Source organism: Sebastes umbrosus, chromosome 12 (assembly GCF_015220745.1).
Source record: "Sebastes umbrosus isolate fSebUmb1 chromosome 12, fSebUmb1.pri, whole genome shotgun sequence".
Taxonomy (NCBI): domain Eukaryota; kingdom Metazoa; phylum Chordata; class Actinopteri; order Perciformes; family Sebastidae; genus Sebastes; species Sebastes umbrosus.
Genome location: NC_051280.1, coordinates 31,980,106 through 31,998,695, shown reverse-complemented (window position 1 = coordinate 31,998,695; position 18,590 = coordinate 31,980,106). Strand labels below are relative to the sequence as shown.

General features: G+C 38.6%; 1 protein-coding gene across 2 annotated transcripts in view; it reads left to right on the top strand.

The window, feature by feature from the left end:
* The window catches only part of myo10 (myosin X), a 134,243-nt gene that overhangs the window by 104,671 nt on the left and 10,982 nt on the right, over nucleotides 1–18,590 (top strand). For both annotated transcript variants that reach the window (XM_037787266.1, XM_037787267.1), the window contains exons 20-30: nucleotides 1,090–1,214; nucleotides 1,637–1,751; nucleotides 7,268–7,374; nucleotides 7,473–7,718; nucleotides 8,051–8,090; nucleotides 8,394–9,359; nucleotides 9,629–9,749; nucleotides 10,021–10,264; nucleotides 11,002–11,097; nucleotides 12,119–12,212; nucleotides 13,857–13,912. In XM_037787266.1, coding sequence (XP_037643194.1) covers nucleotides 1,090–1,214; nucleotides 1,637–1,751; nucleotides 7,268–7,374; nucleotides 7,473–7,718; nucleotides 8,051–8,090; nucleotides 8,394–9,359; nucleotides 9,629–9,749; nucleotides 10,021–10,264; nucleotides 11,002–11,097; nucleotides 12,119–12,212; nucleotides 13,857–13,912 — 2,210 coding nt within the window. The remainder of the gene's footprint in view (nucleotides 1–1,089; nucleotides 1,215–1,636; nucleotides 1,752–7,267; nucleotides 7,375–7,472; nucleotides 7,719–8,050; nucleotides 8,091–8,393; nucleotides 9,360–9,628; nucleotides 9,750–10,020; nucleotides 10,265–11,001; nucleotides 11,098–12,118; nucleotides 12,213–13,856; nucleotides 13,913–18,590) is intronic.

Genomic DNA, 18,590 nt, shown 5'->3' with positions numbered 1-18,590 from the left:
GCGGCCCGGCCGTATGCAAATGGACCTTATGCTAATGAGGTGCTCTCTCTGCGGCCGGGCGGCAGTTAAAGGGCGCCATTCAATCACTCAGTCAAGATCTGGTGGTGAATTGGCCTCCCTTCATGTCAGCAGCTCAAATGGGCCATCAACGGGCTATCAGGGGAGCGATGGGGGCTGAATAAAGGGGGTCATTAGGAGCGGGTATGAAAGCCCCCTCTTATTCGGAGCCCCCGACGCCCACTGAGGTCACAGGGTGAGAGGGGTCCCCGGGAAAATGGCTTTCACTGAATGTACTTCTGTAAGTCATAATGGTATCTCAATGCCAAGTGTGTTTTTTTGGAGGGTTTTGATTCGTTGCCGGCCGCTGCTGTCATATGCACGTCTCTCTCAAAGTTGCCGAATGAGGGGCGTTATGTATGTATGAATGTCTGCATGCGTAGAGAGGGAAGAGGCGTGTGGATTAGCTGCAGACATCATAGGGCATAGTTTGACTGATTCAGCACTCAAAGGAATTTAAAGAGCTGTAAAAAATGTGAAAAAAATGAGAAATGAGTCCACTGACGTATGAAAAAGCATCATGACATGTGACGAGGACAGCTGGTGGTCACAGCGGTAAACACACTCTGCAGCCTGACGTTCAGTGTGTCGCCCGTTTACTACAGTTTTGATATTTACTGCTGCATATATTTACTGATGCATGTTGGATGTAATGGATGAAATTAAACCAAGAGCGTCTGTCTCTACAGTAAATCATCTGTTGAGTGTTTGATGGTTTTTTATTTGTGCTTTAGAGCGTTAACGCCATGAAACAATCAGAAAGGAACTTTATTGTCTCTCATTCACAGCACCGCCGCGCTACGTCTTTCTCTCTTCTCGCCATCTCATCTTGCTCGCACGATCTCTCTCTCTTTTTCTCTGTGAGAAATGATCTTCTTAGTTGTTGACATTTTCAGATATTTACATGTTTACATATTTAGCCGTTATCTAAACATCTTTATGGGGTCTGAAAGTTGTCATTTCAGATGTGAATGTGACTGTTTTCAGCCTCATATTTATCCTAAATTCCCATCAATCGCTGTCTGCTTCCAGATGCCTGACCAGTTCGACCAGACGTTGGTTCTGAACCAGCTCAGATATTCCGGCATGTTGGAGACGGTGAAGATCCGACGCACCGGCTTCCCCATCCGGAGACCTTTCCAAGACTTCTGCTGCAGGTTTGTCTCCACACCCAAGACTTCCATCCCATCATCTCAGTCATATATCACTCTTATATGAACACATAGAGTATATCATCCTTTATTCTTTTGTGACAGATAGAGATGGTTGTGTCCACACTGCTCTGTTGAAACCAGTGTTTGATTAATTCCAATACTCTCTAAATCAGGGGTTCTCAACCAGTGTGCCGTGGCACACTGGTGTGCCGCGGCACACTGGTTCTCAACATTGGTTGAGAACCAATATCCCTCTCTGTCAACACGGAAGGTGTGCTTCGGAAATGTTTTGACAATCACAAGTGTGCCTTCAGTTGCAAAAGGTTGAGAACCCCTGCTCTAAATAGTCTCCTATCTGCTCCATCCCGTGAACCACAACAGTGCTGGATTCTAACCTTCCGCTTTACCTCACCGGTTATCCCCAGGTACAAGGTGTTGATGCGGGGCTCGACGACGCCGGAAGATCCCAGAGGGAGCTGCGTCCAGCTGCTGCATCTCTACGACAGCAGCAGCACCGAGTGGCAGCTGGGAAAGACCAAGGTGAGGGACGACAGATGCTCTTTGCTTTTACAGCCACACTCACATAAAGTTGTTTTGGCATCTTCCTGTGCTGTTTTTGGTCTTCAGAGGTCCTTTAGTCAGGTTAGGACCAATTTATACTCAGTCCAATCGGGTCTGGTAGGGTCCGGTTGTGTTGCCACAGGTCTCTGGTCTGTGTGTCCGTATGTTTGATACCAGAGTGGATCCAAGCTGACTCTCACATGGAGCTTTACTTTGTAACGATGTATTTTTAATCCTGAACACAGACACCAAGCAGAAAGATAAAAGTGCTACGCAGACATAAACACCCTGTGCAGAAATGTGGTTTATTTCTACAACTCAGGTAGTTTCTGAAAAACGGTTAAAGGCCCAGACACACCAAGAACTAGCGGCGATGAAGGCCGACTGTTGCCTCACGTCTCCTTTGTCTTGGCCGAAGAGTTGCATTTTTTGAACACAGCAAAGACTACAGCCAGTTAGCACGTACGTTCAGCGCCTGCATGAGAGGACATAACTCTCCACACCAGCAGGCTGTGGTAATCTGTATTCGACGGAGGACGGCGGACCATTTTCACACCACTCTCTCTCACCGCTTAGCCTCATTCCAGATGTTCATGTCGCTTTGAAAATATCTGGAATGATTAGATGAGATGAAGATGAAAAATGAGAAGAGCCCCCTGTGTTTTTCCTCTTGACTTTACTCGTTGGCTTGCTTTCCTCACGTCCGTTTCTCTTCTCGTGCACTGATTAGTTTAGGCCGAACAGCCAATCAGAGTGATTTCTCTCACTGACGAGCTCCACTACCGATTCAACATGCTGGATCGGCCAATAAAACGCTCACAGACGGCCCCAAACTGTCCGTCGGCCGACCGTCGGCTTGGTGTGTCCAGGCCTTAAGGGTCCTTTGGTTAATTCAAAAATGTATCAACGACAGAAAATTGTTTTCCTCAGAAACAATTTTTCCCTCACATTTACATTTCCTGTCTCTCAGCGGTGGAAGATATCCCTCTTGCTCACAGTATAATTTACTTTTTCCCGTCAAACCCTGAGCTCCTGAATGCCCCGCCGTTCGTTCTGCCTCTGGCTCACACCGGCTGATGCCTTTTTCTCCTCGCTAACATGAATACGACTGGATGCAGACTTAACTTCGCCAATCCACGTTGGCTGCACTCCGCTCCCCTCAAGGCTTAATTTGGCTTCACGCGTCTCACAAAATCCAGCTCGATGAAACCGTTCCAGAGCTCAGGTAACCTGTGTTGCTGCCGGCTCTGTGAGATCATGAATAATTGAAGTCCGGAGCACCTGAAGCGTGGAATCCAACAGTTATTGGATCCAGTCTTCATCCCCCTCGGTCCGCTGCTCTCTGCTTCCACTACACCGGATCAGATAGAATGAACCTACTGCTGCCAGCGTGTTGCTGTGGGGGAATGACAGATGGGGACACAGATCCCTAATCACAGCATGACTGTGTGATGCTGCAGGAGGTGACAGCAGTGGTGGATGCATGTATGTGTGGGTGGACGGATGAATGGCCATTAGTGTGTGTGTGTCGTGTGTGTGTGTGTGTGTGTGTGTGTGTGTGTGTGTCCAGGACCAACGAGACCACAAGAAACTGAATTAAGAGTCAGGACTGCAGCACTCAGGTGTCACCTGATATTACATCAATTTATCAATTCACCAATTTGCACGTGCATTTATGTATTTGCACATAATAAAATAATAGGAATGTTTTACCAAACATACAAAACAATTAACAAATGCAAACAAAAATTTAAAAATATAATTTATTATAATATTTATGTATGTATTTATTTATTATTATTATTATTATTATTATTATTATTATTGTTATTATTATTATTATTATTATTATTATTCCCATTTTTTTCTCTCCTACTACTAGGAATGTCTTAACAAATATACAAAAAATTATCAAATGTCACACAATATATTCAAGCTTGCAACGTGCAACAAAACCCATTTTTTAAATATTTAAAAGTGCAATTTCTTATAATATTTATTTATTTATTTATTCTTATTACTATTTTTGTATTACTATTTTTTTATCTCCTACTTGTTCATTGATTTCATTTACATAAAGCAAACATATTTGTCCACTCCCATGTTGATAAGAGTATTAAATACTTAGATAGATAAATAATGTGCGATTAATTTGTGATTAATCACGGTTAAATATTTAAATCGATTGACAGCCCTATTTCATATTCTTCTTGAAGACATCTTTCAGAGTTTGAAGGGTGAAGATGTAAAAACTCTTCTTCTGTAGAAGGCTATTCAGGCCTCCTCCTCCTCCTCCTCTTCCTCTTCTTGGGGCTTGTTAAAATTCTCTTTTTGACACACGTTAGTTTGCATTTTAATTTGCAGACTTTGCTTTAGAACATCCAACATGGCTACCAGGGTGTGAGTCACGCCACCTGAAAGCCTTTTGTAGAGCGTCTCTCCTGCTGCCGCGACTGCCTGTAAACCGTTAAATCAATTCTATCTCCCTCAGAGGGATTCGTCCACTTTGTCCCGCTGCCGCTCACAGCGAGATTTACATCGAGCCGGCCTCCAGCTCCTTTCAGTCGGCACATGTCCTGTCTATTGTCTGGGAGTTGTTTTTTTGTTTTTTTACAACCTCAAAGTTAATTTCCTGGAAGTGATGCGGCTCCGCTCGCGTCTCCCATGGTTCTGTTCTCTCCACGGGCCTGACCTGTCACGGCGAGCGGCGCTCCTCCCTAAAGGCCCCCGACAGCAAGAATCAAAAAAGTGCGCCGAGGCTTAGCGCGGCTTTTGTTGCGCTAATTAGCATAGTAATGATTAAAAAGGATTAGCTGTTCAATTCATTGGGATGCAAATGTGTGCGCTCGTACACCCTTCTGAGCATGTGTGACTCATGTTGGAGGAAGTTGATTAATAAAGTGAGGGTGTGTTTTGTGTGTATGTGTTTACTTGTGTGTGTTTACGCCGTGGGGACATAAATCCGATCAGACATTGTGGGGACTCACAAAGACCTGGTGGTTTTGTAAGTACACTTGGATGTGCGTGCGTGTCTATAAAAGGGAAACTAGGTCCTGGCTGAGTATTGAGTTATTTGTAAGAGAGTATATTTACACGGCAGTACTGTTTCTTTTGCTCTTAATGCCTCTACCACCACTGTAGTGTAGACCGGGTCTGAAATTAGCACCCGCCAAATGCAGGTAAATTGTTGGCAGTGGAGGATAAAATCATCAGGCCTTCCGCCACTTTTGCAGACAGGGAAAACGCTAGAGATGTGAATAGAGAATCGGTTCCTAGTTGTCCGATTCCTTGGCATCTCATGCCTCCGTGACTATCGATTCCTCTGTATTGATGCTTTCCGACAGTTACGTATGCACAATGACGCATACGCACGCTGTATCATGTTTCAGTTTGTTTCGGACTGGAGCCAGGGTGGAGAGAGAAAAAACGCTCAACAGCGTGGTGCTACTAAACCTGAGGGGACGCACCCTATTTTTTGCTGATAATGCAACACTGTGAACAACAAACCTGTGTTGTAATCAACAGGAGGAGAGTTAATAACGTTAGCTGTTAGCAGCCGGTGGGCAGCTCAGTCCTGACTAGTTAAATAACGGAGCTAATAACGTTAAGGAGGTGCCATTGAGTTATTATTACGAGGCGTTCAAGCTCTGAAGGTGAATTACAACATTATCATGATGCATTAAAATGTAATCTCATTAAATTACATTTTTTAAATCCAGTTGTTTGAAGGTGGTGATGTTTAAAAATAGATATTAGAGAGAGAATTATGACCTGTTTAACTTCCTAACAGCTTGCCAACATTTTTATTTTCAAAGCAAATATCTACATAATCATAATCATTTTAATTGTGTGTTTTTACGCAAATAACCACTATAGATGACAATAGCAAAGTACAGTACAGTACTGTGTACACTACCCTCCCATCCCTGAAAAATAGGGCTCCCCTGGAAGCTACGGTGTAATTCAAATGCATATAATGTTTTTTTTTGTGTAAAATATATATTGAACATTGAATGACAACAGATCTAAAATGATATTCCTTCATTTAGCGCAGAGATTTCAAAAGTGGCAGATAAAATTTAACCATATTTATTTAGACAAAAATAAATACTGGCCTGCCACAGTGGCAGGAAGTGAAAAAAGTTAAATTTCAGACCCTGAGTGTAGTATACTTTCCTTTTTTTTTTTTTTACCTCTGAATAGAGGAATTATCCAGATGCTTTTAGAGTTTTAATCTGCTGTGACGGCTTTAACTGCTGTTGCAAAGTCTTCTACAACCTGAACCAACATGTGAATTCAGGGGGAGACACGGCTGGTTTAGTGTGTGTGTGTGTGTGTGTGTGTGTGTGTGTGTGTGTGTGTGTGTGTGTGTGCGCGTGCACGTGCAGGGGCATGTACTGCATGTTTCCTTGTTAATTAACCTGCTCGTCAGTGACGTCCAAATCACCCCGACGAGTTTACATTTCCTCCTGAAAATCTCATTAGTGCTTCACCACTGAGGATTCAACACTGTCTCTGTGCCAACAACACACACACACACACACACACACACACACACACACACGCACACACACACGGTACATCATTCAACAGGAGAAAGACAATCTGCACCCCCGTAGCACCGTGACATTTCCCCACCGTCTCCTCTGTCGCCCCGAGACCGCGTCCCGTATCTCATTTTCCTCCCTCCCCTAATCGGATTAACCCCCGGCGTCCCTCAGAGGGCCCGGTTCCTCTATCAATGGACGCCAGCTTGGCTCCTACAGCGGGGCAGCTGCACTAAGTGCTCGTAAGATCGGCCTTTTCACAGAGAGAGAGATGTAGCCGAAAATCAGCGGCTGCAGTAATCGGCGGTCTTTAGCGGCGTGAACAAAAAGAAAGAGGAGGATCTGGATTTTGATTTATGTCGGCTGCTTTGTTCACCTCATTGTTCTGGTGGAGGGTACTCTCTGTTAAATGGGGATGTTAGAGAGAAAGGAGTCTCTTTAAGTCTGTTCACTTGTAAATTCATAATGTGTAATGATGAACTGTGTTAGGCAGAAGCTGGGAGTCAGACATATTCTACTGTGAGGATATTTGTTCATATTTACTGTTTTAATACCATACAGCAATCTCCGTTCTCCATCAGGCCTGTTCGGTCACAAAAAGAGGAGGGAAGACTAGATTTATAGCCCCGGTACAGTTTCAAGATCCAAGTCAAAGCTGAAGAAATTACCAATAAATATAGAACTCATTCATATGAAAAAAATATATATAAATAATATAATATATAAAAATGTTGTGTTGCAAAATTGGGGAAAGGAAAAAAATGATGTTATTGATCTTTACTGATAGCTCCTCTGTCCTGTTTCCTCTCCTCCTCTCCTCCTCTCCTCTCCTCTCCTCTCCTTTCCTCTCCTCTCCTCTCTTGTTTCCTCTCCTCTCCTCTCCTCTCCTCTCCTGTTTCCTCTCCTCTCCTCTCCTCTCCTGTTTCCTCTCCTCTTCTCTCCCCTCAGGTGTTTCTTCGGGAGTCTCTGGAGCATCGCCTGGAGAAGCAGAGGGAGATGGAGGTGCTGAGAGCAGCCATGATCATCCAGGCTCACGTCATGGGCTACATGGCCAGGTATGCAGACCATCGGCTCAACAGTCAACATCAAAAACCTCCTTAGAAACTGCTTTAAAGTCCCATTCGTTGATTTGTTGATGCTGTCCTCCACACAGGAAGCAGTACAGGAAGCTGCTGCAGTGCATTGTGGTCATTCAGAAGAACTACCGGGCTTTCTACTGGAGGAGGAAGTTCCTGCTGCTCCGCTGGGCAGCGCTCACCTTCCAGAAACGTGTGCGAGGCCAGCTGGCCCGCCGGGCCTACGGCCAGCTGCTGGAGGAGGAGAGGAGGAGGAGGGAGGAAGAGAAGGAGGTGGAGCGCTGCAGGAGGAGGAGGGAGGAGGAGGAGATGGAGATGGAGAGGTGGGCTAGTCAAGTAAAAGGAGTAGTTAGTGCTTTAGTTAGTTAGTCTAGTTATTAGTTTTTAATCCTAAATACTAACTGCTGATAATCACATGCAGTTTTTTTCATGCAGTCTAAATGTGATATTTCCGCCTACTCTAAAATGGTGTTTGAATGTTGATGTTTACTTGCTTTCCGATCTTTATCGTCTGTATTCTAGATGGGTTTTACGGGATTTTAATGCCACGATGAGACGGGAAATGTAATTACTCGTGTTTTGGTAAATCCTATCTCTTACTGTCGGTTCCAGTCAGCTGATGTCTGTCTGTGTCTGTCTGTGTGTGTCTGTGCAGGGAGAGACAGAGGCTGGAGGCTGAGAGACTCGCCACAGAGGTATGATGGAACTGATTATTAAGGAATTAATGTGTATGAAAAAGTGAGGTTTTATTTTCGACATTTCACTGATGGGTTTTGTTTAACTTGATTTTTCTTATTATTTTCTAATTCTTTTAAAAAGTTTTATCAAACAGAAAGAACAGTCATTATTATTATATCCTTCAAGCCAGACAAAGGTCAATGTTTACGATGCAATCTTATGTTCCTGCAATATTTACGGTCTTCAGTTTATTGTCGTACTGGGCTGGACTGGATCCAAAAAGATAGTTCTCAAATTTGTGGTCTTTTTTCCATCCTCAGGTTGAGATGGCCAGAAGACTGGAAGAGCTTCATCGGGCTGAGGAGTTGGCCTCTCTGGCTCTACCTCAACCTGAACCTGCAGTAGCAGCCGCGACATCACCGGACACCTTGGAGGAGCTTGAGTCAGCAGAGGCCCTGGCGGAGCCGTCTGAACAGGAGGCGGTGATCCGTCCTCACGAGGCATCTCAGGTGGAGGAGATCCTGCGACTGGAGCGGGAGATCCAGTCGCTGCAGCGGCTGAAGGAGCGCCAGGAGCTCTCCCTGACGGAGGCCTCCCTCAACCGCCTGCAGCTCCTCCGTGACCAGGAGCTCATGCGCCTGGAGGACGAGGCCTGCAAGGCGGCGCAGCAGTTCCTCGACTCGCTGAACTTCGACGAGATCGACGAGTGCGTGAGGAACATCGAGAGCTCCTTGGGAGTCGGCGAAGGGGAGGAGAAGGAGAAAGAGAGCGGGCGGCGGAGAGGCAACGACGAGGAAGAGGTCGACGAAGGGTTCGGGGCCGACGACGAGGCCTTCAAAGACTCGCCAAACCCGAGCGAGCACGGCCACTCGGACGGCCAGCGGACGAGCGGGATCCGAACGAGCGATGACTCGTCTGAAGAAGACCCGTACGCCAATGACGGTGTGACGCCACCGCTGCCGCCAACCGCCCTGCTTCACCAGCCGCTGCCTTTACCGCCGGTGCCCCCCGCCTGCCACAGCGCCTCATCCAGTGGGGACTCTGTCTACTGCCACCCACAGGCTTCGTCTGAGGCTCAGTCCGATGACCTGGTGGAGCTCATACCGCCAGACGAGGATTCGGACTACGACCAGGATGACTACGACGAGGGCGCCATCGTGTCCAGTGGCAGTGTGGCCTTCTCCAACCCTCGTAGCGGCCAGTGGTCTCCTGACTACCGCGGCTCTGTAGGCACCTACAACAGCTCAGGGGCTTACCGCTTCAGCTCGGAGGGGGCTCAGTCATCGGTGAGTCGTGTCTCAGTATCCCCAAAGGGTTTCGTAGAAGTAAGGTCACGGTTAGAAGAGTCAATTACAATCATAATGGTCACCGCTCTCAGCGAGGATGCATTTAGACTTAACACTTTTCTAATAGTCGTCCAAGTCAAGGTAAAAATGCGTCCAGTGTTTATTTTGCAAATGTCCTTTGATACAAAGGGCTAAAAGTACTTCACAACTAACAAAGTAATGCTACTTTGTACGTCTTGAATGTCTCATTTCTGTCATTTCTATTCCAGTTTGAGGACAGCGAGGACGACTTCGACAGGTTCGACACCGACGACGAGCTGTCGTACCGGCGGGATTCCGTCTACAGCTGCGTCACGCTTCCATACTTCCACAGCTTCCTCTTCATCAAAGGTATCTCCTTCATCACATACTTCCAACTTCTTTTAAGAAACCGAAAAGAGAAGAGAAGATTCCCCTCTCGAACAATAAAGTATCGTAGTGTTACCCATGTGCACGGCCCCTTAGACTTTTCTTCCTGTTTATTCCATCCTCACCTCAAATTTTGCCTTGCAGGTGATTTAATGCATCAAATGTCATGTGATATCTAGCGTCCCTCTGTCCTCTCTGCAGCAGAAGTGTTGTAAACACATCAGTAAAAATGTCCTATTTTCTCCTCCTCCAGGCGGTCTGATGAACACGTGGAAGCGGCGCTGGTGCGTCCTGAAGGACGAGACCTTCCTGTGGTTCCGGGCCAAGCAGGAGGCTCTGAAGCAGGGCTGGCTCCACAAGAAGGGAGGGGGTTCGTCCACGCTGTCCCGCCGCAACTGGAAGCGCCGCTGGTTCGTGCTGCGGCAGAGCAAGCTCATGTACTTCGAGAACGACGGCGAGGAGAAGATGAAGGGGGTGCTGGACATGCACGATGCCAAGTAAGGGCTAATCAGGCTATCTCAGAAATGTTCAGTGTGATGTCATCAAACAGGGCGGAGTCCGTTTTTAAGTCCCAAAGACATTTAGTTGTTTGTTTTTTGCATTGCTGAAAACACTAATCTGGTATTAATGTACTACTGACTATACTACTTTCTAAAAATGTAATTTAGAACATATATTTCAAGAAAAGTTACAGTCGTATTAGATGATGTTTTATTGTTTTATTGTGTTCTGCCAATTTAGGGAATCAGCAAATAACTAAATAAATTATAGCATTATTAATAATCAGTAAACATTATTAATTATTATTTCATTGTTAACAGTAAAATAACTATCAACTAAGTTGAATTAACTATTAATTTACCATTTATTAATGATGGCGAAGTGTTACCAAATATCTTTTCCATCTCACTTCCACGTTAAACTGCCAGGTTGTCCGCTGAAATCGTTAACTTTAGTGATGACATAATGAGATCGACGACCGAACGGAATTCCTGCGACACTCACGAGGTGCCACTAGTTGCCAAGCAACCAGTAGCACCTCTACAATGTGTTATACCTAACCTGACAGACGCTTGTTAGGGGGGCTAAGGTAGCAGAGTAGTCTATTAAATGTAGCCTATTGAAAGTGAAAGTATTGAAATGGACCGGCTTTTCATGTCACCTTCAGGGACACACACAATGTTTGACTTTGTAGAGAGAGATTGACCTTTTGTACGTTTCTTGTAATCTTCAGAGAAATCATTGATAACACCGGTAAGGAGAACGGACTCGACATCGTGATGCCAGAGAGGACGTTCCACCTGATCGCAGAGTCTGCCGAGGATGCCAGGTAAATTCCGGTTTGTTTCAGATATGTGCTAAGCTCCACACAACTACCAAAAAAAAAACATGTATAACTTCAGCTATATAGGAACTTTCATGCAGAGATGTAGAAACTATATCATTATTACAACGCTAACGTCACACATTCAACTCCTCTTACCAGTTTCTTTCTTTCTCTCTAACTCCTTCAAGTCTTTTATTATTTCCCCATTAGCTTTTAAACCCAGCCTCACATAAACATTGTCGGTCACAGACAGTGTAAAGAGGAGGAGCCATTGTCGCCATGGTGTCGGTGTGCCTGTTACCCCTGGCAACACATTGATTTCCTCTCAGAGGGACAGTCCACTTCCTCCATATATCTGCCCTGACAGGACGATGAACTGTTTTGGCAGCAGGTTTACAGTGCCAGCCTTTCTCTCAGTGTGAGCCAACATCAGCTCCAGATGTCTGAGACAGATCCCCGTTGTTTACTGTACATTATTACACGGCTTAATTGAATACTCGGTTCTGATTGGTCAATCACAGCGTTGTACGGTCTGTTATTTCTTTATAGCAGACCGTTGCTATGGACGCAGTTCTGATGTCGGACTCTGGCGAACCGTTTTTGTGTCAAATTATTGATTTCTTCAGTAAGTAGCCGTGTAATAAGAGGAATAATGTACAGCTAGCGGGGCATTGTTGTGAAATAAACCCCTTCAGGGTGATGCAAGACCTGTCGCCCTGTCTGGGTTTATTTCACTACAATGACCTGCTAGCTGTACATTATTCCTTACTTATATTGACACACATAGACAGTAATAGGTGTGCATTAATACCTTTTCTATTGGACAAAAGTTATCTGAAAAAAAGAGATTTAAAGTTTCCTCTCGTTGTGTTAATTTCAATGTGTTTAACATGTGTGACAGAGAATCGTTGAAACGTACACACCTGTCGATATAAACAAAAGTAAATCAGACTTAAAATACAAAATAATTTTGCATGTAAACTTGTGACTGATGCTGATGATGATGTTGTTTCCATGGTTACAGCCAGTGGTTCAGCGTGCTGAGTCAGGTCCACGGCTCTACAGAACAGGAGATCAGAGAGATGCACGATGAGCAAGCCAACCCCCAGAATGCAGTGGTGAGTACTGTGTGGGGGAAGCAAAGCACTGTGGGAAATGGAGTTGTAATACTGTATGCTGAGCTGGAAGTTTTTAGAGAGAAAACTACTTCTTAATATTGGTTACACTGTCAAATGATGTCTTAACAACTACGGGATACGACACATAGTCTGTGCTCAAAGTAAGGCGCAAGGGGCAAAGGGGTTGTATTTAGTCTCTTAATTAATCATAGGTGTGTTTTGGACGTAACATGAAATAAACCAATCAGAGTGTCATCTCCCATTCCCTTTAAAAGCCAGGTGCACCTGCACTTGGCTTGTTGCTATGTAAATGGCGGATTGGGCAAATGGGAGCCGTTTTCTGCAGTGAAAATGTTGTTTTTTAAAGGCTAAACACCAACAAATATGGATTGAAGCAGAATGTTCCGTTGGATAAAAAACATGTGAATTTTGGGATATGATTACATGTGTCTTTTTTCAATACATTTTTACTTTTGGAACGTTCTGGAGTTATTGGAAATGTTTGGATCACACAAGTCGTAAACAATCCTGAGCGACCACCACTGGAATCTAAACCTACAACTAGTATAATACGAATTAATACTAATAATATTAGCCTGATCTTTATCTGCGACTGTGCAGAAATACCGGGTTTAAACAGAATGAATAGCCATGCAAAATAAATAGGAGAAACGAGCTGTTTTCTGCAGTGAAAATGTTGTTTTTTAAAGGCTAAACGCCAACAAATATGGATTGAAGCAGAATTTTCTGTTGGATAAAAAACATGTGAATTTTGGGATATGATTACATTTGTCTTTTTTCAATACATTTTGACTTTGGAACGCTCTGGAGTTATTGGAAATGTTTGGATCACACAAGTCGTGAACAATCCTGAGCAACCACCACTGGAATCTAATCCTACACCTAGTATAATACTAATAATATTATCCTGATCTTTATCCGCAACTGTGCAGAAATACCGTGTTTAAACATAATGAATAGACATGCAAAAAAAAGCTGCATTAGAATGTCAACATTATAAATGAAGCTTCGAAGCTTCGGACTATTCGGTACAGCCCTAGAGTTGTCTTATATTGGTGAGTTTCATATTGTGTTTACTGATTAGGAGGGCACTCTGTTTACTGCATTATGAAGTCCAGTCCTTTGTTGTGTGATTCAAGCCTCACATTGATACAAAACCCCTGTAAACAAAACATTGCCATAAAGCAGTCCTGATCATTGATTTGCACCCAGAGATATTAAAAGGATAGATACCGCATTATAATGGTATAGAAAAATCTCCAAAACACTGACTGTTTGTGTTAATATCCTCAGACTAGTTTCAGGTTCAGTATAATCACAAAGGTTTTAGTTAAAACAATTACACTTATTAATAAGTGCATCTCAACTCATGTGGATGTATCTTTTCTTTGATTTAAGATTATGTGCGTCTGTTTATGTCTATTCTACCAATTTCCATTGTCTTTGTTGTGCCACCTTTGAAATACACTTGCTTTTATCCCTGTGCGTGTGAGAGACAGAGAGAGAGAGAGAGAGAGAGAGAGAGAGAAATAATTGGTTTCCATGGAGCAGAAGAAGGTCAAACTCATTATCCAAACCCTGAGCACTGTCACTGAACCGTCCTCTCTCCCTCCGTCTCTTCAGGGCACGTTGGATGTGGGAATGATCGATTCGGTTTGTGCGTCAGATAATCCAGAGAGGTGAGGGCCTGCATCAAACACGTCTCTGGCTTTTCTTTGTGCAAACTTGCACTGCTTCACACACTTACACTGTTTCACATACTATAGCAAAGTGAAGGAACCGGAAAGTGCCTGTTAGATAAAAGCATTCTGATGCTGCTTTCGGTTTAATATCCCTCATAGTTGCAAAAGCTCATGTAGGTTTTCTTCTATGGCTTCCTGTAACTGATATCTGCTGCAATTACTCAATTTTCATACTATACTATGACTTTTTCATTACATTTTTTCGATATAATACTAGGACTTTTTATGACTTTTTCGACATGAGATGCCATGACTTTTTATTACCTATTATACTATGACTTTTTTGTAAGATTTTTTGACATAGTACACTAATTTTTATTTTACATAATATACTGACATTTTAATGTCTTTCTTTGAAATATAATTACTTTTTAAAGACATGACTTTTTTATGACTTTTTCGACATACTATACTATGACATTTCTAATTACTTTCTTTAACATACAAATTAGGACTTTTTTGGACATACTATCCTATGACTTTTTTAATGACTTTCTATAATATGTCAAAAAATGTCATGAAAAAAAGTCATAGTATAGTATGTCAAACATTTTCTTGGAAAAAAAAACTCATAGTTTAATATGTCGAAAAATGTCATGAAAAAAAATATTAGTGTAGTATGTAGAAAAAATTTCATAAAAAAAGTCAATGTTAAAAATGTCATGAAAAAAAGTAATAGTATAGTATGTTGAAAAATGTTATTAAAAAAAGTCAAAGTATAATATGTCGAAACATTTCATGAAAAAAAGTCAATGTTAAAAATGTCATGAAAAAAAGTTATAGTATAGTATGTTGAAAAATTTCAGAAAAAAAGTAAATTTTAAAAATTTCAGGAAAAAAAAGTCAATTTGAAAAATTTCAGGAAAAAAGTCAAAGTATAGTATGTTGAAAAATTTCAGGAAAAAAAGTCAAAGTATAGTATACTGAGAAATTTCATGAAAAGAAGTAAATTTTAATAATTTCATGAAAAAAAGTCAATTTGAAAAATTTCATGAAAAAAAGTCAGTATGGTATGTTGAAAAATTTCAGGAAAAAAAGTCAAAGTATAGTATGTTGAAAAATTTCATGAAAAAAAGTCAAAGTATAGTATGTTGAAAAATGTCATGAAAAAAAGTCAAAGTATAGTATATTGAGAAATTTCATGAAAAGAAGTCAATTTTAAAAATTTCATGAAAAACATCAATTTTAAAAATGTCATGAAAAAAAGTCATAGTATGTATTTTGAAAAATGTAATGAAAAAAAGTCAAAGTATAGTATATTGAGAAATTTCATGAAAAGAAGTCAATTTTAAAAAATTCATGAAAAAAAGTAAATTTGAAAAATTTCATGAAAAAAAGTCAGTTTTAAAAATGTCATGAAAAAAAGTCAAAGTATAGTATATTGAGAAATTTCATGAAAAGAAGTCAATTTTAAAAATTTCATGAAAAACGTCAATTTTAAAAATTTCAGGAAAAAAAGTAAATTTGAAAAATTTCAGGAAAAAAAGTCAAAGTATAGTATGTTGAAAAATTTCAGGAAAAAAAGTCAAAGTATAGTATACTGAGAAATTTCATGAAAAGAAGTAAATTTTAATAATTTCATGAAAAAAAGTAAATTTGAAAAATTTCAGGAAAAAAAGTAAATTTGAAAAATTTCAGGAAAAAAAGTAAATTTGAAAAATTTCAGGAAAAAAAGTCATAGTATAGTATGTCGAAAAATTTCAGGAAAAAAAGTAAATTTGAAAAATTTCATGAAAAAAGTCAAAGTATAGTATGTTGAGAAATTTCATGAAAAAAGTCAATTTTAAAAAATTCATGAAAAAAAGTAAATTTGAAAAATTTCATGAAAAAAAGTCAAAGTATAGTATGTTGAAAAATTTCATGAAAAAAAGTCAAAGTATAGTATGTTGAGAAATTTCATGAAAAAAGTCAATTTTAAAAAATTCATGAAAAAAAGTCAAAGTATAGTATGTTGAGAAATTTCATGAAAAAAGTCAATTTTAAAAATTTCATGAAAAAAAGTCAAAGTATAGTATGTTGAGAAATTTCATGAAAAAAAGTCAAAGTATAGTATGTTGAGAAATTTCATGAAAAAAAGTCAATTTTAAAAATGTCATGAAAAAAAGTCATAGTATGTATTTTGAAAAATGTCATGAAAAAAAGTCAAAGTATAGTATATTGAGAAATTTCATGAAAAGAAGTCAATTTTAAAAATTTCATGAAAAAAAGTAAATTTGAAAAATTTCAGGAAAAAAAGTAAATTAGAAAAATTTCAGGAAAAAAAGTCAAAGTATAGTATGTTGAAAAATTTCAGGAAAAAAAGTCAAAGTATAGTATATTGAGAAATTTCATGAAAAGAAGTCAATTTGAAAAATTTCATGAAAAAAAGTAAATTTGAAAAATTTCATGAAAAAAAGTCAGTATGGTATGTTGAAAAATTTCATGAAAAAAGTCATAGTATAGTATGTCAAACATTTTCTTGGAAAAAAAACCTCATAGTTTAATATGTCGAAAGATGTCATGAAAAAAAATATTAGTGTAGTATGTAGAAAAAATTTCATAAAAAAAGTCAAAGTATAATATGTCGAAACATTTCATGAAAAAAAGTCAATGTTGAAAAATTTCAGAAAAAAAGTAAATTTTAAAAATTTCAGGAAAAAAAAGTCAATTTGAAAAATTTCAGGAAAAAAAGTCAAAGTATAGTATACTGAGAAATTTCATGAAAAGAAGTAAATTTTAATAATTTCAGGAAAAAAAGTAAATTTGAAAAATTTCAGGAAAAAAAGTAAATTTGAAAAATTTCATGAAAAAAAGTCAATTTGAAAAATTTCATGAAAAAAAGTCAACGTATAGTATGTTGAAAAATTTCATGAAAAAAGTAAATTTTAAAAAATTCATGAAAAAAAGTAAATTTGAAAAATTTCATGAAAAAAAGTCAAAGTATAGTATGTTGAGAAATTTCATGAAAAAAGTAAATTTTAAAAAATTCATGAAAAAAAGTAAATTTGAAAAATTTCAGGAAAAAAAGTCAAAGTATAGTATACTGAGAAATTTCATGAAAAGAAGTAAATTTTAATAATTTCATGAAAAAAGTAAATTTGAAAAATTTCAGGAAAAAAAGTAAATTTGAAAAATTTCAGGAAAAAAAGTCATAGTATAGTATGTCGAAAAATTTCAGGAAAAAAAGTCAATTTTAAAAATGTCATGAAAAACGTCAATTTTAAAAATGTCATGAAAAAAAGTCATAGTATGTATTTTGAAAAATGTCATGAAAAAAAGTCATAGTATGTATTTTGAAAAATGTCATGAAAAGAAGTCAATTTTAAAAATTTCATGAAAAAAGTCAATTTGAAAAATTTCAGGAAAAAAAGTCGAAGTATAGTATGTTGAAAAATTTCAGGAAAAAAAGTCAAAGTATAGTATATTGAGAAATTTCATGAAAAGAAGTCAATTTAAAAAATTTCATGAAAAAAAGTCAATTTGAAAAATTTCATGAAAAAAAGTCAAAGTATAGTATGTTGAGAAATTTCATGAAAAAAGTCAATTTTAAAAAATTCATGAAAAAAAGTCATAGTATGTGTTGAAAAATTTCATGAAAAAAAGTCAAAGTATAGTATGTCGAAAAATTTCAGGAAAAAAAGTAAATTTGAAAAATTTCAGGAAAAAAAGTAAATTTGAAAAATTTCAGGAAAAAAAGTCAAAGTATAGTATGTTGAAAAATTTCAGGAAAAAAAGTCAAAGTATAGTATATTGAGAAATTTCATGAAAAGAAGTCAATTTGAAAAATTTCATGAAAAGAAGTCAATTTTAAAAATGTCATGAAAAACATCAATTTTAAAAATGTCATGAAAAAAAGTCAAAGTATAGTATATTGAGAAATTTCATGAAAAGAAGTCAATTTTAAAAATTTCATGAAAAAAAGTCAATGTTGAAAAATTTCAGAAAAAAAGTAAATTTTAAAAATTTCAGGAAAAAAAAGTCAATTTGAAAAATTTCAGGAAAAAAAGTCAAAGTATAGTATACTGAGAAATTTCATGAAAAGAAGTAAATTTTAATAATTTCATGAAAAAAAGTAAATTTGAAAAATTTCAGGAAAAAAAGTCAAAGTATAGTATGTTGAAAAATTTCATGAAAAAAAGTCAAAGTATAGTATATTGAGAAATTTCATGAAAAGAAGTCAATTTGAAAAATTTCATGAAAAAAGTCAATTTGAAAAATTTCATGAAAAAAAGTCAGTATGGTATGTTGAAAAATTTCATGAAAAAAGTCAAAGTATAGTATGTTGAGAAATTTCATGAAAAAAGTCAATTTTAAAAAATTCATGAAAAAAAGTAAATTTGAAAAATTTCATGAAAAAAAGTCAATTTTAAAAATGTCATGAAAAAAAGTCAAAGTATAGTATATTGAGAAATTTCATGAAAAGAAGTCAATTTTAAAAATTTCATGAAAAACGTCAATTTTAAAACTTTCAGGAAAAAAAGTAAATTTGAAAAATTTCAGGAAAAAAAGTCAAAGTATAGTATGTTGAAAAATTTCAGGAAAAAAAGTCAAAGTATAGTATACTGAGAAATTTCATGAAAAGAAGTAAATTTTAATAATTTCATGAAAAAAAGTAAATTTGAAAAATTTCAGGAAA